Below are 26,709 nucleotides of genomic sequence, written 5' to 3' on the forward strand. Positions count from 1 at the left end.
GAGGGACTTTGTCGAATGCCTTCTGGAAATCCAAATATAACCACATGCTTATTCACCCCTTCAAAAACATGTAGGAGAATTGTGAGGCAAGAATTCCCTTGCATAAATCCATGTTGGTTGTGTCCCATCAAACCATGTCTATATATATGTTTTGTAATTTTATTCTTTATAACAGTTTCCACGATTTTTCCCAGCACCGAAGTCAGGCTCCACGCTCTATAGTTTCCCGGATCACCCCTGGATCCCTTTTTAATTATAGTGGTTATATTGGCCATCTTCTAATCTTCAGGTACATAGATGATTTTAATGATAGGTTATAAATTTTTACTAATAGTTCTGAAATCTCATTTTTTAGTTCTTTCAGAACCTTGGGGTGTAGACCATCCTGTCCAGGTGATTGTTGGATCCTTCTTTCAATTTTTGAATGAAGATCTTTTGTGTATAGCCTCTTTCACCTCACCTTTTAACCGTGCCGGTAATCGTTTTGCCTTCATTCCACCTTTCTTAATGCATGAAAAACATCTGGTCTGTGCTTCTAGGATGGTATTTTTTTAAAAATGTGCATGCCTGTTGCATTCTTTTTACCTTTGTAGCTATACCTTTCAGTTTCTTTCTATTTTTCTCATTTATCAAAGTTTCCCTTTTGAAAGTTTAGTGCTAGAGGCATAGATTTACCTACTGTCCCCCTTCCAGTCATTAATTCAAATTTGATCATATTATGATCACTATTGCCAAGTGTCCCCACCACCGTTACCTCTCACCAAATCCTGTGGATCCACTGAGAATTATATCTAAAATTGCTCCCTCTCTCGACAGTTCCTGAACCAATTGCTCCATAAAACTTTCTTTTATTTCATCCAGGAACATTATCTCTCTAGCATGACCTGATGTTTCACTTACCCAGTCAATATTGGGATAATTGTAATTTCCCATTATTACTGCATTACCAGTTTGGTTAGAATCCCTAATTTCTCTTAGCATTTCACTGTCTGTCTCACCAGGTGGATGGTAGTATACTCCTATCACTTTACTCTTCCCTAACACACAAGGAATTTATTCCCTTAAAGATTCAACTGTGCATTTAGTCTCATGCAGGATCTTTATCCTATCCCAGACATAAAGCACCACCCTGCCACCAAGATGCTCCTCTCTGTCATTGCGATATAATTTGTACCCAGTATAGCAGCACTATCCCATTGGTTATCCTCTTTCCACCATGTCTCTGATATGCCAATTAAGGGGTAGATTTTAAAACGTATGGCGGGCGTCCATGTGTGTGCGCTACCCGGTGCGCACACATGGACGCCCGATTTTATAACATGTGCACACATGTTATAAAATTGGGGGTCGGCATGCAAGGGGATGCACAATTGTGCAACTTGCGCGCGCCGATGGCCATGGCCTTCCCCCCTTCCCAACTTCCTAATCTAACCTCCCTTCCCCTTCCCCTAACCCTCCTGCCCCCTAGCCCTCACCTAGACCCCCCCTTACCTTTATCTTACCTGTTGTACCTGCCTCCTGGGAGGCGCAGGTTGCGTGCGCCAGCAGCCTGCTGGCATGCGATATGCCGGCAGAGCGGCAAATGGGTGCTGTGCCGGGAGCCTCTGATCCTGCCCCACCTCGACCCCAGACCATCCCTCCCCTCCCCGCCCCTTTTTCGAAGCCCCAGGGCATACGCGCGTGGCTGGGCCTTTCTAAAATAGGCCCAGCGCACGTAGGGCTTTTAAAATCCGGGCCTAAGTCTATGTTATCATTCACTGCTATATACTCTAACTTTCCCATCTCACTTCTTAGACTTCTGGCATTAGCATACAGATATTTCAAAGTGTGTTTTTGTTTATATTAACATTCTGCTTTTCAGTTGTCAGGGATAAACTGGAATCTTTTAACTCAGGGGAGTTTTTAATTACAGGCACTTTGACTACTTTTCTTATTTTTGGAACCTCACTGTTCGGATCCCCTAACTCTAATGCTTCATTAGTATCCTTTGAAGATACCTCCCTTGCAACCATGCACTGCTGAGCGACTGTCGGCTTTCCCCTTTGTTCTAGTCTAAAAGGAAGGTGTCATCTGTATTAGGGCTTGATAATCTTAATACATTACCATTATTTATCTTCTCTAAACATAGCCACCATGTGGTGCCCTCAGGTCCCTGTGTCTTGTGGTCAGTACAGTCCAGGAATGCCCTACCCAGGTTCTAGGAAGAGAGTGAAGGAGAGCCAGGGATCCCTTCCCTGTAACTTGGACAGAGAGGAGAATGAGTGCAGCATAGGGAATCGCCATCCTGTGCCTCAAAAGGAGAGAAAGAGATTCAGTATGAGCAGGGGAATCCCAGCCTTAGGAAGCAAAGGTTCAGTATAGAATAGGGAATCCCATTTTGGGGCTCTGGGACCTGGAATCAATTAGCTGGCATTGGGGGTAGGGTGTGTGTGGTGTGTGTTGTGTGTGTGTGTGTGTGTGTGTGTGTGTGTGTGTGGGGGGGGGGGGGTTTGCAAGTTTCCACTTGCATTTACAAATCCCAGAAACGACCTGCATTTAATATGAAATCACCTGCTAGATTATTTCTGTGTCTTACAACTGGATGTCTGAAAACATTTCTTGAAATCCTTTTCTGCAAAAGGAATTTAAAAAAAAACACCTTAATAATCGTTAAGTGACTCAAAATTCAACAATAAAGTGATTCTTCCCTTTGTCATTTCAGATGGGAAGGTTTATGATGCCTATGTTATCTATCCAAAAAATAAAACACCGGAGTCTCCCTGCATCGTGGAAACATTTGCTCTGGAAATACTGCCCGCTGTCTTAGAAAGGCAGTGTGGATATAGCCTGTTCATATTAGGAAGGGATGAGTTACCAGGAGAAGGTAAAGATATTTGTGCAAATGTACCATGCAGGTCTTTATCTGCCATCATATATGATACGAATCAGAACTACAAAAAAAAGTCCACCCCCCACCACCACCGAAAAAAAAAAAAAATGAACTGAATTGTTACGGGCTGCACACCTGCAGAGCCCTAAAAGATACATACAAACCATAGGGGTAGATTTTTAAACCTGCGCGAGCGCATCCATGTGCGCGCGCTACTCGGCGTGCACACATGGACATGTTATAAAATCGGGGCTCGGCACGCGCTAGGTGCACAATTGTGCACCTAGCGCGTGCCGAGCCCGTGCCAGGCCGTGCTCCCTTCCCCCGTTCCTTCCTAGGCCGCCCCGAAATCGGAGTGGCCTTGGAGGGAACTTCCCTACTCCCCCACCCCACCTTCCCTTCCCTTCCCCGCCCTTTCACCCCTTCCTTTTTCTTTTTTTAGCTTCTATTTTAAAACTTAATTCAGCCCCGGGGCTGAAGTAAGTTCAGCGCGCTGGCCACCTGCCGGTTCGCGATCCCCGGCACGGCCACTGTGTCGGAGGCCTCTGACCCCGCCCCCAGATCGCCCCTTTAGTAAAGCCCCGGGACTTAGACGCGTCCCGGGGCTTTATGTGCGTCTCCGGGCCTTTTGAAAATAGGCCCGGCGTGCTTAGAGCTTTTAAAATCCAGCCCATAACTTGCACATACATGTACACAGGACCGCTGCTTATACTGATTGTTCAGTGAGATACCAGTAGGGCAGGAAGGGTTGTTAACTTTTCGACTAGCCAGGACTAGCACGTGCTCCCCGCTGACCCTTTCTCTCCATCCATGTGCTACTAGCAGACATACAAACACAGACACACACACACACACACACACACACACGCACATAACCAGAAATATATACAAACACACATAAGGATAGACAGAAACAGGCACACACCAACACACAAATATACATATATGCTCAAATAAGGTTATTCTGTAATTCTGCTAGTGTGTATATGTGTGTGTGTATTTTATTTATTTATTTAAAATATTTCTACCCTGCACTATCATAGTTCCAGGCAGGGTACATCACTTATACAGAATTATTTAAAAGACAAAACAAATGTCATTTATAAACAAAAACAAAGCTGCCAAATATCACAAATGTATAGGGGCAGATTTTATAAATCTGCACACACGCGTACTTTTGTTCGCGCGATTTCAATAGATACGCACGTAGCCACGCGTATCCATTAAAATCTGGGGTCGGCGCGCGCAAGGCTGCCCAAAATCGGCAGCCTGCGCGCGCCGAGCCGCGCAGCCTGCCTCCGTTCCCTCCGAGGCCGCTCCGAAATCGGAGCGGCCTCGGAGGGAACTTTCCTTCGCTCTCCCCCCACCTTCCCCTCCCTTCCCCTACCTAACCCACCCCCCCGGCCCTATCTAAACCTCCCCCCTACCTCTATCACCAAAGTTACGCCTGCTGGAAGGAGGTGTAACTTTGCGCGTGCCAGGCCGGCTGCCGCGCTCCATGTTCCGGTCCGGGGGCTGGTCCAGGGGCCGCTGTCACGCCCCCGGGCCGGAACCATGCCCCGGACACGCCCCCGACACACCGCGTCCCTCCCGACACGCCCCCGAAACGCCGCGTCACTCCCGACACGCCCCCGAAACACTGCGGCACTCCCGACACGCCCCGACACGCCCCTCCATGCAAGCCCCGGGACTTACGCGTGTCCCGGGGCTTGTGCGCGCCGCCGAGCCTGTGCAAAATAGGCTCGGCGCGCGCAGGGGGGGGTTTGGGGTAGGTTTTCGGGGGGTATGTGCGTATCCCTTTGAAAATCTACCCCACAGTGTAGGGTAGTTTCAGAAAGATGCTCTGATTTTTTTTTTTTTTTTTTTGAAATTATATACTTACAGCATTGTTTCAGGTCTCACAAAAAAGAATGAGAAATTTAACTCCTGTGCAAATACTTTCAGTTTGTGTTCTCTTGGCTTTCAACCATTTGCAGACATCAGCCAAAGTTTTTAGTAACTGCAGATAGTTTCTTCACTGATGCTACTCACAGCTGCAGAAAAGTCTTTCTTTAATTCTCGAACTGTATATCATACAAATCTCTGGGGGAAACAGCGCTATAATTATAAAAAACTTTACTGAAAAATTATTAAATAATGTGCAAATGATACTAAATGCATACAAGCAAAAACCTTTTGAAATATATTGAAACAATTTTTTAAAATTGCAGATACACAAACTATTTCATAGAGTATGCACACATACCATACTCATACTTTAACAATATTAAAATTAACATATATTTATTAAACAAATCAATTAACGCAGCATAGATGAAATTGAATTAGATCCCTTTACAATGGATTCCTATCACAAAATCACAAAACCAGTGTTGAAATTCGGGGACCGTTTTTCAGCAAGCAACTACCTTCTCAATATCCTGAAGCAGGTTTCCATACCTTACAGGATTCTTACACGAACTTTGGATTTTCAATAGACTTTAAAACAAATTCTGTGTTATTTTTCACTCCTCATTGTGTGGCACGAGCTAGTTTTTTTTTCTTTGTTTTTCCATACAATTCAAATATTGTGAAAGCTTGTATAAAATGTAATATTAATTATTAAAACAAGCAGTTCAAATTATATATTTTCCAATAACAAATGGTAATCATTCAACAAATCAATCACATTTTAAGTCTATTATTGGAAAATATGTAATTTGATATAGTCATTTTTTATCTTTTAATCTTTATTGAATTTTTATTGTAATTACAAGACAGCGACAACATGTCTCAGATTTTTCAGGAAGGGCATTACTTAATCTCCATTTAGGAGAAAAAAAAGGAAAACAAATTATCATTTAAACAGAGGGAGGCAGGCGCGAACAAAAGTACGCTGGATATCAATAGATACACGTGTAGCCGCGCGTATCCATTAAAATCAGGGGTCGGTGCGCGCAAGGCTGCCCAAAATCAGCAGCCTGCGCGTGCCAAGCCGCGCAGCCTGCCTCCGTTCCCTCCGAGGCCGCTCCGAAATCGGAGCGGCCTTGGAGGGAACTTTCCTTCCGCCTCCCCTCACCTTCCCCTCCCTTCCCCTACCTAACCCACCCCCCGGCCCTATCTAACCCCCCCCCCCCCTACCTTTGTTGGCAGATTTACGCCTTCATCAGGGAGGCTCAATAAAGTTGTATGAGCTGGGTATACAAAAACGTGTTGTTATTTCTCCATTGCTGGGATAGTAAATAAAACTATAACTTCCTAGTTAATAGAGACTCCGTTTCAATATACAAGCATGGCAAGTCCGCTAATGAGGTACACTAAAAAACTTTCAGAACTCTTAAAAGTAATCATTGTAACAGCCCATTACCAGTATGTGTCCAAAAATTGGTTCAAATTATGTTCAAAGACCAAATATTTTGGAGAGTATCTATATAGTTGCACAGATCCTTGATGAAGCACATTGACTCCACTCCCACCAGGGCTAATTCCACATTAGCCTGATCTGGCTGCGTTTAAACCGATGGAGAACGAAAACTTCTTCAAGCTGTTAGTGCATTGGTGGTGTCCATAGCACAGACTATGCCACTCATCTTCTGGTTTAAAGCCTCCTGGTATGACTGTTTGCCATCTGTGAATAACCAGATATGTTCTGTCCATAAGAAATATTATACCCACGCCCTAAGATGACATTTTGCCAAATAATAGAGATGTGCAGGCAAAACGTTTTCGTTGCGTACGCAATACGTATTCGTGGGGGGGTCAATTCCGTTCAATGCGAACGTATGGCGAATTCAATAAGTTGTCGATCTGTAAATACGTTACTACTAAATTAACTACAACCCCCCACCCTCCTGACCCCCCCCCCCCAAGACTTACCAAAACTCCCTGGTGGTCCAGCGGGGAGTCAGGAAGCCATCCCTGCACTCGTTTGTGGTTTCCTCACAGTGCCGATAGCCTGTGTCACAGGGGCTGCCGGTGCCATTGGTCAGCCCCTGTCACATGGTCACCGGCGCCATCTTGTGCTCCTACCACGTGACAGGTCATGTGGCAGGAGGTCGCTCCGGGACCCTCGTTGGACCCAACCGGAACTTTTGGCCAGCTTGGGGGGGCCTCCTGACCCCCACAATACTCACTATGACGGCGATCGGCGCCATTTTGAGTATTGGCGGGATGGCGATTTTGAGTCTCAAAATGGCAGCGATTGGCGCCATTTTGAGTATTGGGATCGGACGGACGGCGTGAAAGGAGGTCGCTCCCGGACCCCCGCTGGACTTTTGGGGGTCAGGAGGCCCCCCCAAGCTGACCAATGGCACCGGCAGCCCCTGTGACACAGGCTATCGGCGCCGTGAGGAAACCGCAAACGAGTGCAGGGATGGCTTCCTGACTCCCCGCTGGACCACCAGGGAGTTTTGGTAAGTCTTGGGGGGTCAGGAGGGTGGGGGGTTTAAATGTTTATTTAGGAGGCCGAATACAACGGATATCTGTTGAATACGTGGGGAGTCGCAATGCGTTTTGCCTCCCCACGTATTTTTCAGATTGCAAAAAATAAATTGCGGATTACAAATACGTGGAAAACGGATGCCCACCCCTACCAAATAATAGAGCGAAGGCTGGTGGAGCTTTGGCTTTCTCATGCTAGCATGATTACTGACCTTCACTTTATTGTTTTGGAAAGTGTTAGGAATTTTTTTCATCAGCATCAATGTTGAAATCACTTCATACGAGCAAATATAAATGAACAGATAAAAACTGGCTCCGCTCTGGCAAAGACAACTTTGGATCAAAGAGTGCTGGACAGATTAGAAATATCCTTAGTGAGACCTTAGCTAAAATTTACATAAATAGACATTTTGAATCTTTTGCTTGACTAACTTGTCCATCATGTCTGGCGGATGCCTGGTTGCATATGTACTATATACTGTAGGTCCAGATGGATATAAAAGCTGCTTGTATATTTGTTGTATGTAAAATGCACTTCACTTAATTAGTATTATATTGTTGCAGCTATCGCTGATGTTGTGGAAGATTTCATTGAAAAAAGCCGAACATTGATAATTATTCTCACTTCCATTTTCTGTGACGATGGACAAGAGCAAACTCTATTTGAGCAACACATTGGACTGCACAATGCTTTAATCCACAATAAAATGAAAGTGATCCTCATTGAACTGGAGACAGCAGTGGACTATACAAACATGCCAGAATCCATTAAATATATCAAACACAAGCAAGGCGCCATCAGATGGAAAGGAGACTTCACAGAGCGTTCTCTCTCACCAAATACAAAGTTCTGGAAAAATGTGAGATGCCAAATGTCAAAACATTGTTTTCAAGAAACATGTAAATATGATTTGGAACCCATTGTATAAAGCAGCATGTAGTAGGTTTATCTGACAGCTAGGTGGGAGTGAAGTAAAGGACTGGGAAAAACTATCAGTGTCTGAAAATTCAAAAGGGAGTTTTTTGTGTGCATATGTGTTTTGAAAACAGTTCTTCAGGGAAATCTCTATCCTAAATAGAGAAATAAAAGTAAATTATCCATAAAACAAAAATCTCTCCTCTTTAGGATTAGCGAAATAGAATATTTTTGTATGGCATGAAGTGAGTCGTACAATCCAGGATAAAGGTAAGCCATGTACTCTCTGGGGTGATTCAAACATGGCTGCCATGTTGGAGCATCTGAATCTTCTGGTGGGAAAAAATTCAAGTTAGGAAGGAGCCACATGATAAGCCTGCTGATCCCAAGCAAGCCACTGGGGAGGAAGAGGAGGAGCCAAGCTGCTGCCTTCCCAATATTGAAGAAAGTCAAAACATGGATTGATAAGCAATAGTGACATCCTGTTGGCAAAAGTAGTCAGGACTCTCATAGTTAGTTTAGGATAGTGGTTTGCAGTCTATCCATCTCGAGTAGTCCCATGGATTGTGGTTACGAATGGCTATTAAGGCTGAAAGTTCAAAGTGCAAATAGCCCACAATGATGAAGGCCATAATGTCGCTGGATTGGTCTAAAAGGCTGTAAAGTTAAAGGTTGGCAGGGTCTATATGGCAGGTCAACAACAGCTGAGCTAGATTGTAAGAATGAATGGTATTTCATGACTGGCACTATATAGATTTGAGGAGTTCTGACCACTATGAATTTATTAGAAATCTAATTTAATGTTGAATAATGAGTGTTTATGTTTGTTACCAGTGTCCAATGGTTTCCAGTACTTGCTGCTTCCCATTAGGCATGGCTTAGAAAAAAAGGGATATGGGGAGAGAAGAAGATCTCTAAAAGGAATAGAGAGATGGAGAAAGGACAGTGTATCATGTTAGCATCTTTCTCTCCTCCACAGCACTGGAATGAGTGCTGGCATAACTGGAAAGTGACTCATATCTCTATAGCTCTAGAAACAGTATAAAGAAGCAGAAATACAATTTAGTTACTCCTCTTCTTCACAGCCTCAATGCTTTTTATCTTCAGCCAGGCTTCCACCTTTATCAACTTCCAAAAATCTATTTGGAAATAAAAACCCTGAAAGTATAAATCAGGGTTTCCCAGACCTGTCCTGGTGACCCTGAAGTCAGGTTTTCAAGGTAGCCACAATGAATATGCATGATATAAATGTGCATTGCCAATGGATGCAGGCTTGTCATGCTTATTTATTGTGGATATCCTGAAAATCCAACTGGCTGAGGGATCCCCAGGGCAGGTTCGGGAAGCCCTGGTTCAGAGGTCTTGCCTGAGTAGCTATCTCTGTGGAGCTGATTACCTTTCCAGGTACCCTCGACCTCTTGCATCTGGTAAATAAGAGGTGCTGAAACCAGTCCACAGGCCCCATCCCCAAGCCAATTTTCTGGATATCCCTAATGAATATGCATGAGAAATATATGCATTTATTGGAGGTAGTGCATGCAAACAAATTGCATGCATATTTGTTATGTTGAGGGTGTGGACCCTTGGACCAATGTGGAGTTGGCACAACCTGCAATGTGGAGCCCTGCAAGTTCACACTGTTGGCTGGCGAAGCTGGCTGTGGCAAAGGCCCCAATGGAGCTTCACCTGTACCAGCCCTTGTTCCCCTTAGGTTAAGATCTTGGGTGCCAGGGCAGGCAGGACTTAGGTGAGGGCCTCTGTGGATGAGGTGGAGATCCATGGAGATGGATGAGTCACAGGTCATGGTCCAGGATAGGCTGAGCACAGGCATAATAGGAGGCAGGCAGGGGTCAGGGCAGGCAGAGTTGAGTCGTTATCAAGTATCAGGCAGTGGTCAGTGGCAGGTGGAGTTCAGTCGTAATTGAGTGTCAAGCAGGCTGGGGTCAGAACCAGAGATCCATCCGAGGTAAGATGGGAGAGATAGGCAGGCTGGGAGGCAAGGAACAACACAGGCAGGCAAGAGGAGACATTGAAGGTCTGAAGGCTGACCACAGGATGAAGATTAAGAACTGCAGACTAACTATGTGACAAGAACGAGGAACTCAGAGAAGACCAGGAACTGCCAAAACAAGGTTAGGGTAACAGGAATGAAGAGTAGGAACTCAAAGTGGCAAATAGCACTATACAGGGTAATCAACCTATTGCCGAGGCAAGGAAGTGCTACCAAGGTGGCCTTTTATAGGCCCCTGCTGGTGACATCATCAGAAGCCACTGGTGTTTTCCCCACCGTGAGCACTTTCAGGAGGACGTCGTCGAGCACGCGCGCACCCTAGGAGGGGGCCCGAAGACGTAGCGGCATTGGAGGCAGCCTGAGTGCAGCGGCCTGCCACGCATCCAGATGGGGATGGCTTCCCAGCTTCAGAAGAGTAGCGGAGGCAGGCTGAGTGCGGCGGTCAGCCACGTGTCCATGGAAAGGCCTTACCCAGCCTCGGAGGCGGCTCTTTTGGGCTCAGGGCTGGAGTAAGTACGGTGGTCCATGGCTCTGGTCTGCAGACTGCTGAACACAACACATTAGTGAGATCCCGAAAACCTGACTGGCTGGGGGGGGGGGGGGGGGGGGGGGGGTTTCAGCACCCCTGCTGTAAATCCTAGGCAGGGTTTTAACCTGTCTCTGTCTATTGTATGAAGTTTGTGAGATCTGTCTTCTGCAATACGCAGCATATCAACTCCATAAAATAAATGTAATTTGACTCATTTGAAGCAGAGATAAAAGAAAAATACTGAACATATCACCTAAGCCCACAGAGCCAAGTGCCTAGCTGTTTATGCAGAATCAATTTATTTGGAATGTAATAAAATATTGCACATTGATCTTTTTCATGTAATTTTTTATTTCTTATATTTTCCAAAAGGGGGAGGAGTAAATAAATATGTGATGAATTTGTTTTATTTATTTATTCAACTTAATAATTATCATTTCCAAATAATAGTTGGCAAATGCACTACTAAACGTACTCATTCATTTACTCTGGGGAAAATACCATAGGTGCCATGGAGCAGGACGAGGATTGGGCTAATGGTTAGATGGGCAGGCTGTGAACAAGGGAAACCAGGATTCAAATCCTGTGACCTCAGGCAAGTCACTTCACTCTCCATTGCTTCAGACATAAATTTATTGTATACCTGACTATAGTTTGCACTGAAGTAGCTGACCAGTCACAAAAGGCAGAATATAATAAATAACATGTGGTGTGCTGAGTACTGCGGATTTGTGAATCCTACAGTATTTTCTCTGGTGGTAAAAATAGTACCAGGAAAATGCAACAGCTTAGCTGGGTCAACCCAATGCCACAATGACAGCCTCTCATCACAGGGCCACCACCTTTTAAAAATGGGGGGGGGGGGGGAGGGGGTGAAGTGACCCCAAAATTCCCCCTTGCAGCAGGGTATGAAAATCAGTGGGAGTCTATTGAGAACCCTTTTCCCACCGTCCTGACTGCTCTCTGAGGCTGCCAAAGGTAAAACAAAATGTCCATAACATAGCTCCACCCCATCCCCCTCCCAAAAACCCCTCCCATTAAAAAAAAAAATACAGCACCCCTGTTGGCCTCCCCACTATCCACACCCAATCCCTGGTCCCTCAATGCACTTACAGCAACCTCTAATGATCTAGTGTTGAAGGCTGGAGTATCCCCTCTGCTCTGGGACCAACTCAATGTTCAAAATGGCGCCGGCCAGCCTCAGGCACTCCTTTGCTCCATCATGTGACAGGGCATAGAAGCGTATGAGTCTGGCCAGTTCATTCTGAATAGAGTTCATCCAGGAGCATAGAGGGCACTCAGTCCTCCCACACTGGGCCACCAGGAATAATTGTAAGTACATGGGGGGGAGGGGGGATGGTAGGGGGACTCAAAGGTGCCCAGGAGGGTGGGGATGGCAGGATGCTCTATTTTTTGGACAAAGGTGAGAGGTTTGGGGACAGGGCAGAGATAAGTTACATACTTTTTTGTTATTTGTTACCTATGGCCACTTCAGGTACAGACGGGGTTGGAGAACTTTGGGTCCAATTCAGCTCCTTTAAAACCTCAGCCTGGTAGCATCCAGGTATGCTTTAAGGTCCTGATGCTCCTACATCCCTTGAGGTGTAGCTAACTTTCACTCAGTTATCTTGACTTCTGAATTTTGAGGCAAGCCATGTTATTTGATTTGCATTAATTTTAATTGGAATGAGCTGAACTGAATGTGGATCAGCTCCTTTCAATACTAACATTGCATTGTTTTTTTTGGGGGTGGGGTGGGAGGGAGGATTATAATGTGAAGTACTTGAAGTATTGCACGCTATCATTGCATTAAGTCATTTACAAAACAGTAAATGCACAGTAAAGCTCTAATGTAGCTCATTAAATAGCCCCTTAGTAAGTATTTCAATTGGTATGTGATATTGTAAATTGGCTTATGCCTGTATATTTTGTATAAATTATGTATTAAAACTAGGATAACTGTGTACCCAGATGAAAGTTAAAGCTTGCATGTAAATTAAAATTAAATCAAGATCTAGAAATCAACTTCCATTTCAGGGGACAAGATGACAAACCCCTCAGGAAATCTCTCATATGTTAAGAAAAAGAAATGCAAATGTTTAGAATGAATTGTATAGCTCCCCTTGTAGTGCATATGAATTACATTTAATGAATTGGAAATGTTAATGCTATAATATTTAAAGTCACTAGATGTCACTTCCATGCCAGCAAGAATAACTTTCACATTGTACTGTACCACTTGGAATCAGGTACAAGCTGGATGAGTCTTACTATATAGTATATACTACTTGTCTACTGATCTATAATAATTGATACAGGATGATGAATATAAATGGTAACAGTGTTGGGTTTGTGGACCCTTGAGCCGGCTGAGACAGACTCACCGTGGGAAGGCCCACTGTGGATGTCGAAGCTGGGAGGCGGCAGTGAGCAGGAGACCGGAGGGATCTTCACCACTGGAAGCCCGAGGTCCCCCCAGGAGGAGCCCGTGAGGACCCGAGCCTCTTGGACTTACGTGTGGTCTCCTGAAGGCCGGTGTCTGAAGAGGAGTTCCAGAAGATTGAGAAGGGCCGAAGCCAGGAGGCCAGCTGGAACTTCACCACTGGAAGCCCGTGGTCCTCCCAAGAGGAGCTCGTGAGGACCCGAGCCACTTGGACTTAGGAGGGGCCTCCTGGATGAGAGCTGGAGACAGGAACCAGTGGAGCGAAGCCAGAATCAGAAGCCGTGGACGAGCCGAGGTCAGAGGCAGTAGACAGAAGCCGAAGACAGAAGCCAATAGTCGGAAGCCGGAATCAGAAGCCGAGGTCAGAAGCCAGTAGTCAAAAGCCGGGATCGATAGCCAGAAGACGAAAGCAGCAACTAGTAGCTCTCAAGAGAGAGTGAACCTTGTTGCAAGGCAAAGGCACAGGCTCTAGCTGTAGGGTTTAAATACCCTTAGCGTCTGACGTCATCAGGAGGCTGTCCTGTAACTTCCCGCACTGGCCTCTTTAAGTCTAGAGTCCCGCGCCTAGGGGGCGGGGCCAAACACGACGGATTGACGGCATCTCCCTCGAGGAGGGAGCGCCGCAGCAGAGGCCAGGATGGGCCCTGCCGGCCGGAGAGGCGCTTCAGCGGGCCGAGGTGAGTGAACAAACAGTGACTGAAAAATAACTGCACTTTATATAAACATAATATTTTACTTTCATATAGATAACATCATGTCAATATAACATTTATCATGAAACAAATTGCATAAAGAATGAAGCTTTATGTCTTAGCAGAGTCATTTGGCAGCCAGCAGTGGTACAGGCAGGAGGTTCTCCGACATCCCGCCTGCCTGTAAAGAATCCTACCCTTCTGCAATAGTAAGGACATGGTTCTGGAGGGACTGGAGTTGGGAGTTTCTTGGTCTCCTGGTGATGGTTGCTTCTATGTGGTGGAGGTTCTTCTCAAGAAGCTAGTGATTTCTGTGTGCGCGTGTGTGTGTGCGCGCGCGCGCACGTGTGTATATTGAGGTAGGGGAGATGGATTGGCTCTTATGCACCGGAAGATTTCTCTCGGTGGAACTGGCACACATGTGCTGTGGATTTCTCTCAGGAAGGGTGTTTCCTTGCGGAGGTAGGGGTAGATGGCTGCTAGCCATGGGAGAGGATGATGCTCGGGTAGGGGAGGGAGCACTTTCTTTTGTTGGGGTTCAAGGAGAGATGGAATCACCTGAGCTAACCACCCCAAAGTGAAAGGGAATTTGGGCCTTCAGCGGATCAGTAAAAATGTAACATTTAGTCGAAGGCAGGTGTTGAATTTTGGGGCTTTACTAAACCCATGGAAAATAGTGGGCTTGAGGAGCATAGCATGCTATTTTCCATGGGCCTATTAAAGCCTCATTTGCATATGATACTCCCTTATTTGCATTCATACATTCACAAATTTTAGTGCTTTCAAATTAATGAGATGAGGGACCATCTTAAAATGCACAAAATGTTCTTAAAGTACATGCTAAACTTCATTGCATAAGACTTTCAAATATTGTTCATTCCCTTGCAATCTCTCTGCTTAACCTCATAGCTTCCCATCTTGTTCAGAATCAGAACAGATGTATGTTTTGGTTTCCCACTATAACTTTGCCTTTTACAAGGGGTGTCTGTCAGAGACTGCTTACAACTGAACAACTCGGTGCAGTATCTGGAAATTGAATGGATTCATGCTATGGGGAAACAGGATTTACCTGTAAGGTCCAGGAAACATAAGATTTGCCATACTGGGTCAGACCAAAGATCCATCAAGAAAACACAAGAGGATTAGATTCCCAAGTCTTTTTCAATCTTTATTGTAGTGGAGACATTTTTTTAATAAAATAATTGCCCGACTCAGGCCGAGTTTCGCCGTCTGTGTGACGGCTGCCTCAAGGGCTAAGAATGAATCAGAAAAATATATAATAATTAATAAAACAAAATCTAAAAACAAATATATAGCTGGTGAATAATTCATAAAATGGTGACATTTAGATGAAATAGTAACAATTAAATCAAATTGAACATCTGGTACATAGGCATCATTAAACATTACGTATACCTGTATATGCGAATGATAGGGACATTTTTATTAAAATAATATCTTGTGAAGATAACGTGAGTTCTGCAACATGGTACAAAAAATATTTCCTTTTATATAAATGTATATTAATGATTTTACCTTAGACTCTCATTTGAACTTGGGACCATTAATGAAGCGTCAAGCTTAGAGTTAGAAGGCAGTGAGAAGCTTACCTTTGTTATACTTTTCAAGTCCAGTTAGAAAGAACAGGCTAACACCCAGCCTGGGAATTTCTGACCAGGGTCGGGAGGGTGGTCCTGCCAGTCTATTCCCTAGCTGGTTTGGATACACCTCCAAGTTGTTTTTGGGATTTTGAGCTTTTTGTGGTTGGAGCCTCACTGGACATGTGGGCCTTTCTCGGAATCAGGGCATGGTGAACCCTGTATTTGGAATACCCACGGACAGGGAAGACGTGTCCTAGAGGTAGTGACCTGTTGTGAGGAGTAACTCCAGAGTTATATTCGGTTAAGGGAAAAGGACATTAAGTTTAACCATCCAGGAGAAATATTATTTTGGCTGCCCCTTCCTGCCTGCATAGGAGCAGGGAAAGAAATCTACTTCCAGTGATCCCTTCCATTGGGGTTCTGAGAAGAGCCAGAGACTGAGATAAATCTAAAGAATGGAAGAACCTGCTAATTGTGAGTAACAGAACTTTAAGGATGGCCAGGGAAATATGATGATTAGCAGCCGAGTAGCCCAGGAGTGTTTAATATTGTTCCCCCTCAAGTGAATCTGTATGCTCCAGAACCCAAGGCATACAGGGAATATTGCATTCAGTGCCTGAAAGGATGCCAAGTCTTGTACAACTCAAGAGTCTCCTCAGTAGAGACCTCCCACCAACTTCTAGACTGCCAGGATCACCGCCCATATGGTCAGTCACCCAGTGAGACAAAGTGACCTTAACCACTGAAAGACTGGAGGTGCCTAATGTGCTCTTCGATCAGACCTTCCAGCCTGATGTCAAAAACCAATGATGGTTCCCAGCATCTGCACTGATCCAAGGAAATTACTATGTGCCTCCCAAGCGGAGAGACTGGTGTGCTGAAGAGTCCAGATAGAGTTTGGTCTCTAATATCCATATATGTCCATGCATCTTATGGATTATGTGGCGCTAAATCGTCAGGAGTGGCTGTGAGGGTTGGAATTCTGGACCCTTGGACCTGGACGAGAGTTGGTGCTACCACTGAGGGGTGGCCCCCTATGGTCCTCGTCGCTGGAAGGCGGTGCAGGTGAGGATGACCCAGCTGGAGCTTCAACTATACCAGCCCTCGTTCCCCTCAGGTTTAGCCCTTGGGTACCGGGGTGTGCAGGTCTTAGGAGCAGGTCACCTTGATGAGGACTGGTACAGCAGCAGGCAGAGATGGTCAGGAGTCCGGGTCGTGGCTGGCAGCAAAGGTGCAAAACGTGGATCCAACCTGAAGGGCCGGGGCAGACAGCAGACGAGCGAGACAAGGTACCAGGCGGGCAGCAGACAAGCAGAAACGAGGAAGCAAGCCGAAGTCAGAACTAGGAGATCAAGCTGAGGATGGGCGTGCAGGAACTAGAGGACAAGGAGAAGGACAGAGACAGGAACACAGGAAATAGAACACTGGTACAGGAATCAGGATCAGGATCAGAAGTTGGGAACTGAAGTCACAGGGAACTGGGTCAGCAACTAGCACTCCGAGGAGATGGAACTGTTGCCAAGGCAAGGAACTGGGGACTGAGATAGGGGTTAAATACCCCTCAGTCCTGATGTCATCAATCGGGGCCAGGCCGAGGTTTCCTGCCGCGGCCCCTTTGAGGCTGGCTGAGCCACGTGCGCACACCTAGGAAGAGGCCTGCAGGAAGAGGATTGGCGGCATCCAGGGCCGCGTGGGAGGCACGCCGGCGGCCGACTCTGAGTCGAAGTATGCCGCACCAGCAGAGGAAAGGCCCGTGGAGCGCCAGGAGCCACAATAGTTTGGATATCAGCAGTCCATCTGGTGCATTATAACATTTCTGTTACAGATTTTGCCTAAGAGGGAGAGGGGTGTAACCCAACCACCCTATCAATTACCATTAAGCCCTGGGAGATAATAGAATAGGTTAGTGAATGGGGGCGAGAATGCATTCAAATTCAGGCCCTCCCTTTGAGCGGTTGCAGTTAGGGAGAGCTCCGTGAGGGTCTGCTATTTTTATGCATCTCCTGAGCTTTCTGATGGATTGAATAGGGCAGTTTCTGGGCTCCAGGGGCAATCTGGGAAACTACAGACCGGTTAGCCTGACTTCAGTGCCAGGAAAAATAATGGAAAGTGTTCTAAACATCATAATCACAGAACATATAGAAAGACATGGTTAATGGAACAAAGTCAACATGGCTTTACCCAGGGCAAGTCTTGCCTCACAAATCTGCTTCACTTTTTTGAAGGAGTTAATAAACATGTGGATAAAGGTGAACCGGTAGATGTAGTGTATTTGGATTTTCAGAAGGCATTTGACAAAGTTCCTCATGAGAGGCTTCTAGGAAAAGTAAAAAGTCATGGGATAGATGGCGATGTCCTTTCATGGATTACAAACTGGCTAAAGGACAGGAAACAGAGAGTATGATTAAATGGACAATTTTCTCAGTAGAAGGGAGTGGGCAGTGGAGTGCCTCAGGGATCTGTATTGGGACCCGTACTTTTCAATATATTTATAAATGATCTGGAAACAAATATGATGAGTGAGGTAATCAAATTTGCAGATGATACAAAATTATTCAGTGTAGTTAAATCACAAGCAGATTGTGATAAATTATAGGAAGACCTTGTGAGACCTTGTGAGACTGGAAAATTGGGCAGATGAAATTTAATGTGGATAAGTGCAAGGTGATGCATATAGGAAAAAATAACCCTTGCTATAGTTACACAATGTTAGGTTCCATATTAGGAGCTACCACCCAAGAAAGAGATCTAGGCATCATACTGGATAACACATTGAAATTGTTGGTTCAGTGTGCTGCAGCAGTCAAAAGCAAACAGAATGTTGGGAATTATTAGAAAGGGAACGGTGAATAAAACGGAAAATGTCATAATGCCTCTGTATCGCTCCATGGTGAGACAGCACCTTTAATACTGTGTACAATTCTGGTCGCCGCATCCCAAAAAAGATTTAGTTGCAATGGAGAAGGTACATAGAAGGGCAACCAAAATGATAAAGGGGATAGAACAGCTCCCTTATGAGGAAAGACTAAAGAGGTTAGGACTTTTCAGCTTGGAGAAGAGAGAGCTAAGGGGGGATATGATAGAGGTGAGAGGTCTAGAATGGATAAATGTGAATCGGTTATTTACTCTTTCAGATAATAGAAAGACTAGGGGGCACTCCATGAAGTTAGCATGTGGCACATTTAAAACTAATCAGAGAAAGTTCTTTTTCACTCGACACAATTAATCTCTGGAATTTGTTGCCAGAGCATGTGGTTAGTGTAGTTAGTATAGCTGTGTTTAAAAAAGAATTGGATAAGTTCTTGGAGGAGAAGTCCATTACCTGCTATTAATTAAGTTGACTTAGAAAATAGCCACTGTTCTTACTAGCAACAGTAACATGGAATAGACTTAGTTTTTGAGTACTTGCCAGGTTCTTATGGCCTGGATTGGCCATTATTGGAAACAGTATGCTGGGCTTGATGGACCCTTGGTCTGACACAGTATGCATTTTCTTATGTTCTTATGGCCTGATTTTAAAAGGGCCACTCACGTAAAAACCAGTGGTTATGCACATGGCCGTGCCTTGCGCACACTGTGCACATTTTAGAACAGGCCCGGCCATGCGTGTAACCCAGCTGCATGGCCATTATCACTGAGCGCAATGTTTCCATGTGAAAATGAGTCACGCAAAAATGATGGTTGACACCTTTGAGGTCCAGGATGGAAGGAGAGGAGCCCTCCTTCTTGGGCACAATGAAATAAATGGAATATCAACCCATATTTTCTTGAGATGAGGGCACTGAAACCTCAGCTCTGAGACTGAGGAGCCTTGACAATGTAAACTCCACTGCATGCCTTTTCTGCAGGGAGTGGCAGGGAGACACCATGAAATTGTCCCGAGGAACACTGCGAAACTCCAGCATATATCCCCTCACTTATCACATCCAGGACATACTAGTCCGATGTGATTTCAACCTATCTCTGATAAATGAGAGGCATTCCTCTTATCTCCTGTTCCTGGGGGTGGGTCATCACACCTTCATTGGGAGGGCTGGGAAGTTCTACTACCTGAGCCCGTACCCCGTCTGGGCTGTCTGAGACAAAAGGACTGAGACCTATCGAAAGGTCGAGTTCTCTGAAAGGTGGCTCCTCTGTAGAGTCAAAAATGCTTGGATTCCCTAGCATGAAATCTCATGCCAAAGGAGCGCGGCATCTGCTTCTTATCCTCCAGCAACCGAGGAACCAGGGATTTGCCCCGCTTACTGGCCAGTTTCTCCAACTTTCTTCCAAACAAGAGCGAGCCTTTAAAGGGCAATATTGAAAGGTTAGCTTTGGAGATCACATCGGCCAACCAATTTCTCGGCCATAACTGACACCTGGCCACTATTACCAAAGCCACCCCTTTGGCCAAGGGGCGGACCAAATCACAGCCTGCATTTGCCAAAAAGGTGGCTGCTGGCTCCATAACTGCCCTGGAATTCAATCCAGATTCATTGATCTCCTGACAGGGAAGTAAACAAGAGCGAGCCACCAGGGAACAACAAGAAGCTATCTGCAAGGTCATTGCACTGCTTAAAAGGATGGCCTCAATCGTCCTATCATGAACATGATTCAAGGCCGCTCCTCCCTACACAGGGATAGTCGTCCACTTGGAGATGGTACACACAAGCGCATCCACTTTTGGAAAACGCAAACACTCTCTCACCACTGGATCCAGGGGTTACAGGCCTTCCAAGGTCTGACCCCCTTTGAAATTATCCTCCAGGATGCCCCACTCAAGATCAATCAATTCTTGAATGGCCTCCATAACAGGGAAAAAGCAAGAGGCTTTACACAAAGAAACCAAAATGGGATTTGTCTTTGGCTTAGACATGGAATCTGCCTCAGGTACTCCCAGCATCTTTAATATCTTGGAAATCAGAGCCAGTAGCTCATCTCTATAAAACAACCACAACATAGCCCTATATGGTTCCAGTCCCAGAGGAATTTTTCCATCCGCCAGAGAGTCAGGATTGGCTTCTTCATCCGTGCCATCTGGATTCCTATTGGGAGGACCTGCTGCCAATGTAGATGTACTTCGGAGCTTAACAGTAGTACCGGGAGAGTGAGAGGTCACCACCTGCGATTCTGGGGAGAAAGATCCATGCCAAAACCAGAAGGCACCTGTGCTGCGCCCACAGAGATACTGTCCCTCGCTGGCGAACCAGTTAAGGAAGGTCCAAGGTCAGGCGCCCCTCCTGATATGTCTTTACCCAGGCCGTCAGGCTGGGAAGAACCAGGCTTAGTAAAATCAGAGGAAGATAATGCTCCCTGAGCCTCTAAGCAGGGCTGGCACAAGTTAGATGCCACAAGGCTGAGATGCCCGAATATGACAGGCAGCATAGAGGGAAAGGTGCTTAAGTTTTGTAGCCACAGGCACCATCATTCTGTCTGTATGCTTAACAGGCAACTGAAGGTGTGCGTCCTGCTGAATTCATGCTGTAAAATATATGCATCCAAAATGTAGGCGTCCCAAGGCTAGGCATTGCAAAACTAGGTGCACTTCCTCCCTTCCAAACTTAAGTGTGCAACCAATGTGGCCCAAACTGTGTGTACAGGCAAGCGCGCGCCTAACATGGAAGCCGCTATCACCTGGATGCCCAAGCAGGCGTCTGACTAAGCATCCAAAAAGAAATGGGCACACAATGTAGATGCACTTGCAAGCACCAACATGTCCTGAAGAGGACAGCCTAATATAGGGTAGATATGGGGGGGGGGGGGGGGGGTTTTGCAGGGGTCTGTCTGCTACCAGACACTGCTAGCTGCCCTCCTACCTTCCTTGCGATCTGAAGTCAGGCAAAAGACAACGTGTATTCTTCTCTGAATGTGACTTGTATTTATGAGATTTGGCAGGATATAGCATTTAGAAAAAAACAATAATTCATATCTTTAACATCCTGACTACTAAGCACCAGTTTTCCCTAAATAAAGCTGTATTGAGAGAGGTAACAAAACATGCCATAAACCTTAGCCTGCTTTGCTATAAATATTTGTGGCTCACTTACTTACCCCTGATTCCAACGTTCACCTCAGAAGCAGGTTCCTGCTGGAGAGGCTCGCTTTCTTGCTTGGCTGGCAGAATGGCAGGGCTGGTTCTCACCCTTCGGGATGGCAGGGAGATCTGGCCGGCTTCGGACCCAGGGACACCAAGTTGGCACAGGTTCTCGCTCTCAGGGTTTCTCCCAGGGTTTGCGTTTAGGATTTGGGCTCCTCCAGGAGTCTGTGCCTGCTCCCTTTAAGGCTTCTGGGTCGCTTTGCCAGGAGGTTCTTCTTCTTTCAGGCCTCTTTTCTTTCCGGAACTGCACCTCCTCACTTCTGGACTCAAACTTTCCTTTTTTTTATACTTCTCTGCTGATAAATATGCATAAGCTCATGCATACCCTCATGATGGGTGGAGGGTCTCTTGCCACAATGCAGGTCTTTTCCCCTTCAGGGGGGGTACTGCTCACCCCCCCCCCCCCAGTTTCTTTGGGGAAGAAACTGTCACGTAGGCATTCCAAGCTGTGTCAGATTGTTTCAGGCTGCTCTTCTTTACAGAGGTGGGGGGGGGGGGGGTCTGCTTGCCTGTCCCTGACATTCTGCTTAGGATCTTAAGTCATATTGTCTCTCTGTATGGTTTCTTTATTTGCACAAGTACGGCAAATAGGAACATCTGATAAGGCCTCCAATACTGCTTGGAACAAGGCCTTTAATTTCCACTGAGGCAAGGGAGTTTAAAGTTCACCTGGGTTAAAGTCCTTCTCTTGCTATAGCAGATTCCAGGCCTGTCAGAATTTATCCTGTGCTTGGCTATTATAATTCATAACTGGTGCATCATTGGTAAACAGGAGATATCGTCCTACACTAACGCGCAGGAAAAAAATATGCGAAAACGCCGCCGCAGCCTACCATGAGGCACACAGAGAAAAGCCTAACAGTGGGGCCTAGCCCAATGGGCTGCTCAACCCATCAGGCTGCCCACATCCTTTAACCTCCCTTGGAAGCGGGAATAAACGTTGGAACGGCGCACCAAGCACGGAGACTGGAGGAAGGGGGAAGCCTTACAAACAGCCCTTCTACTCTGTCTGTCTGTCTCTTTTTTTTTAAACCTTACATGAGCTCAGCCTTTGCTGGCTGAGCACAGAGACGGTCTCTGGCTGTGGGGGGAGAGGGCATAAACCATCACCACCGTGCTCAGCTTTCTGCACCTGCTGCCTTTCAGCTGTTTTAACAGCTAAGCCCACGCCGGCTGAAAAAAACAGCTACTGGACCAAGGCACTCATCTAAGGAACCACAGAAATCACCTCAGGAATTCTCAGTTCGGGGAGGGACCATTTGGTATCACCGTAGGAAAGTGGGGCAAATTAAATCTCCTGTTGTTTCTCCTTCTAAAACTTGAAGCAATCTCCTGTAGGGAGATGCACATCCACCATCTGCTGGAGATGGAGAATACTGGCAGGCTGATGACACTGCAGTAGTATATATACTATGATGTCAGCTTTGCTCCGTCTTCATAGGTGCATAACCCACTGGTTCTGGATTCATCTGACTAGATGCTAAGAATTGTTCTAATGATATTAATTCTTACGTCTGAGTGAAGATCCTGGATCTCCAGTCTACAACAGTTGTAGGCACCACTTGGGATGGTACTCCCTTGTGGTGATTCCAAAGGTGATAACATCTTTCTTTGTTGAATGTTATGTCTATTGTTCCTTAAAATTATCTGTGTACATGTCCCATCCACATAAACAATTTTTTGGGAAGAGGAGAGTGTAGCAACCCCAGGTCTATACTAGATGGACCTAGATCCCTGCCCTGGGGGTACAACTAGCGGCACAGACCATTCCCTACAGCATTTTCCTCTGAAGTTATCTTTGATGATTTTCCTGTGGGGAGGGGGGTCAAGCTAGGAGTAGAGTAACTTCGGTCAGTTTGCTTTAGTATGCTAGGAGTGAGGATCTATTTTTTGTTTCCCCTATTCTGATTTAGGGCCTACAAATGTAACTTGGTATGTATTTAAGAGGAGATAACCTCACGGTGAACCTAGAAGATGTGGTAGGCCTGATTGACAAACTGAAGAGTAGTAAATCACCTGGACCAGATGGTATACACCCCAGAGTTCTGAAGGAACTAAAAAATGAAATTTCAGACCTATTAGTAAAAATTTGTAACTTATCATTAAAATCATCCATTGTACCTGAAGACTGGAGGATAGCAAATGTAACCCCAATATTTAAAAAGGGCTCCAGGGGCGATCCGGGAAACTACAGACCGGTTAGCCTGACTTCAGTGCCAGGAAAAATAGTGGAAAGTGTTCTAAACATCAAAATCACAGAACATATAGAAAGACATGGTTTAATGGAACAAAATCAGCATGGCTTTACCCAGGGCAAGTCTTGCCTCACAAATCTGCTTCACTTTTTTGAAGGAGTTAATAAACATGTGGATAAAGGTGAACCGGTAGATATAGTATACTTGGATTTTCAGAAGGCGTTTGACAAAGTTCCTCATGAGAGGCTTCTAGGAAAAGTAAAAAGTCATGGGATAGGTGGCGATGTCCTTTCGTGGATTGCAAACTGGCTAAAAGACAGGAAACAGAGAGTAGGATTAAATGGGCAATTTTCTCAGTGGAAGGGAGTGGACAGTGGAGTGCCTCAGGGATCTGTATTGGGACCCTTACTGTTCAATATATTTATAAATGAACTGGAAAGAAATACGACGAGTGAGATAATCAAATTTGCAGATGACACAAAATTGTTCAGAGTAGTTAAATCACAAGCAGATTGTGATAAATTGCAGGAAGACCTTGTGAGACTGGAAAATTGGGCATCCAAATGGCAGATGAAATTTAATGTGGATAAGTGCAAGGTGATGGATATAGGGAAAAATAACCCATGCTATAATTACACAATGTTGGGTTCCATATTAGGTGCTACAACCCAAGAAAGAGATCTAGGTGTCATAGTGGACAACACATTGAAATCGTCGGTGCAGTGTGCTGCGGCAGTCAAAAAAGCAAACAGAATGTTGGGAATTATTAGAAAAGGAATGATGAATAAAACGGAAAATGTCATAATGCCTCTGTATCGCTCCATGGTGAGACCGCACCTTGAATACTGTGTACAATTCTGGTCGCCGCATCTCAAAAAAGATATAATTGCGATGGAGAAGGTACAGAGAAGGGCTACCAAAATGATAAAGGGAATGGAACAACTCCCCTATGAGGAAAGACTAAAGAGGTTAGGACTTTTCAGCTTGGAGAAGAGACGACTGAGGGGGGATATGATAGAGGTGTTTAAAATCATGAGAGGTCTAGAACGGGTAGATGTGAATCGGTTATTTACTCTTTCGGATAGTAGAAAGACTAGGGGGCACTCCATGAAGTTAGCATGGGGCACATTTAAAACTAATCGGAGAAAGTTCTTTTTTACTCAACGCACAATTAAACTCTGGAATTTGTTGCCAGAGAATGTGGTTTGTGCAGTTAGTATAGCTGTGTTTAAAAAAGGATTGGATAAGTTCTTGGAGGGAGAAGTCCATTACCTGCTATTAAGTTCACTTAGAGAATAGCCACTGCCATTAGCAATGGTTACATGGAATAGACTTAGTTTTTGGGTACTTGCCAGGTTCTTGTGGCCTGGATTGGCCACTGTTGGAAACAGGATGCTGGGCTTGATGGACCCTTGGTCTGACCCAGTATGGCATTTTCTTATGTTCTTATGAGATCTCTTTAAGGGCACTACCTGCCTATGAGGGTCTACTTCTATTTCAGAGAAGAAAATTTTGTTAAAGGTTGGCCATATTTTCTATTTTTACATGTGTAAACCTGGTCCAGACCTGGTGATGGACATGCCCCTGTTCAAGCATGTGATGGAGCTGCAGCAATAGTGTCACCCCAGAGGAGAGTTTTGGGTTGTTGAAAGTTTCTTCTCTTTATGGTTGGTGAGGTTTAAGCACCACCCCTCCTGTAATAGCCTGATTCCTGTCTTTCACCAGATCTTTCCCTCAGCAAGGTCACATCAGGAGGAGTACAGAAGAAAAGGCAATATCTTTTGGACAACCCAACTGGATCTCCACCCTTTTAGACATAGGGCACAGCCTGGGAAGAAGAATACTAGACTGTTGGACCTCAAGTAGGATTTTTCCGGGACAAAGGGGATCCCCTCACTTTTATCTACTCAGTTCAACAGTGATAAACCTCCTTCCCAGGTACCTGAGCATAGGACACATACACAGAGGAAAGGAAGTAGAAGTCACAGTGTAATAACCTCAGAGTGAGCATAGATGTAAAGAGGATAGTATTTATTTGATTGCACAATTATTTATTTCTGTGAAGTCCTAATCACTCGCCTAAAGGATTTGGGGCTTGCAGGTACAGTGCTAGCCTGGTTTAAATCTTGCCTCCAAAATAAATCCCAGGCTGTATTCTTGGGATCAGCATTATCACAACCCTTTGCTGTATCTTGCAGAGCTCTATGTTATCACTTATATTATTTAACATATACATAGCTGATGACATTAGCTCCACTTGGTCCAGATTCAGACTAATTGCCAACCTGAATGAATGTCTAGGGAAGATTTTTAACTGGCTGCACTAATAGAAATTGAAATTAAATTCACAAAATGTTTTTTAAAAACCCAGGAAGTTTAATCACCAAGATGATCCTCGAAGCGACAACTCTGCCTCTTGGCTATCAAGTATGCAGCTTGGGATGTATATTGGACTTAAATTTCCACATACTTTTATACACACAAACCCTGGGCAATTTGAATTTTATAACAAATACCAAAGAAACATTGTCCCACCAATTTGATTATTTTTCATAATGAAAAAGATTTCATACAATATCTGTAAAAATCAATAAATGTTGGAGGAAAAAAAAACTCAGAATCTATGAACAAGGTAGAATTCCTTTAAAAGCTCCAGTGCTCGATCGTTGACAAAAAAACCCCTTCATTTTCACTTTGTGCTTTGTGCTAATATTTTTGTGTTTATTTATATTTTTCTTATCACTATTATGCTAATTTAATTTGTCATTGAAGTTCCACTTCTCTTTATACTTTGCAATTTTAGAACAAGCCATTTGTGTGCATAAATCCATGCTATATGGGAATGAATGGAAATTACCTCCATGGGGTCCATATTCAGCCGCTGTGTGGTGTGCTAGTTAGCCAGCGATACATAACTGACTATCAGTGTATATTCAGCAGTGCAGCTGTGCCACTGAA

The 26,709-nt window shown here is 45.0% G+C and overlaps 1 protein-coding gene across 1 annotated transcript in view; it reads left to right on the top strand.

The window, feature by feature from the left end:
• The window catches only part of LOC115092477 (interleukin-1 receptor type 1-like), a 140,201-nt gene extending 129,393 nt beyond the window's left edge, over positions 1 to 10,808 (top strand). Inside the window, exons 13-14 of the mRNA XM_029603319.1 lie at positions 2,702 to 2,863; positions 7,853 to 10,808. Coding sequence (XP_029459179.1) covers positions 2,702 to 2,863; positions 7,853 to 8,217 — 527 coding nt within the window. The 3' untranslated portion in view covers positions 8,218 to 10,808. The remainder of the gene's footprint in view (positions 1 to 2,701; positions 2,864 to 7,852) is intronic.
• The last annotated feature ends 15,901 nt before the right edge of the window (positions 10,809 to 26,709 follow it).

The sequence above is a fragment of the Rhinatrema bivittatum genome, chromosome 5, assembly GCF_901001135.1.
Source record: "Rhinatrema bivittatum chromosome 5, aRhiBiv1.1, whole genome shotgun sequence".
NCBI classification, from domain to species: Eukaryota; Metazoa; Chordata; class Amphibia; order Gymnophiona; family Rhinatrematidae; genus Rhinatrema; species Rhinatrema bivittatum.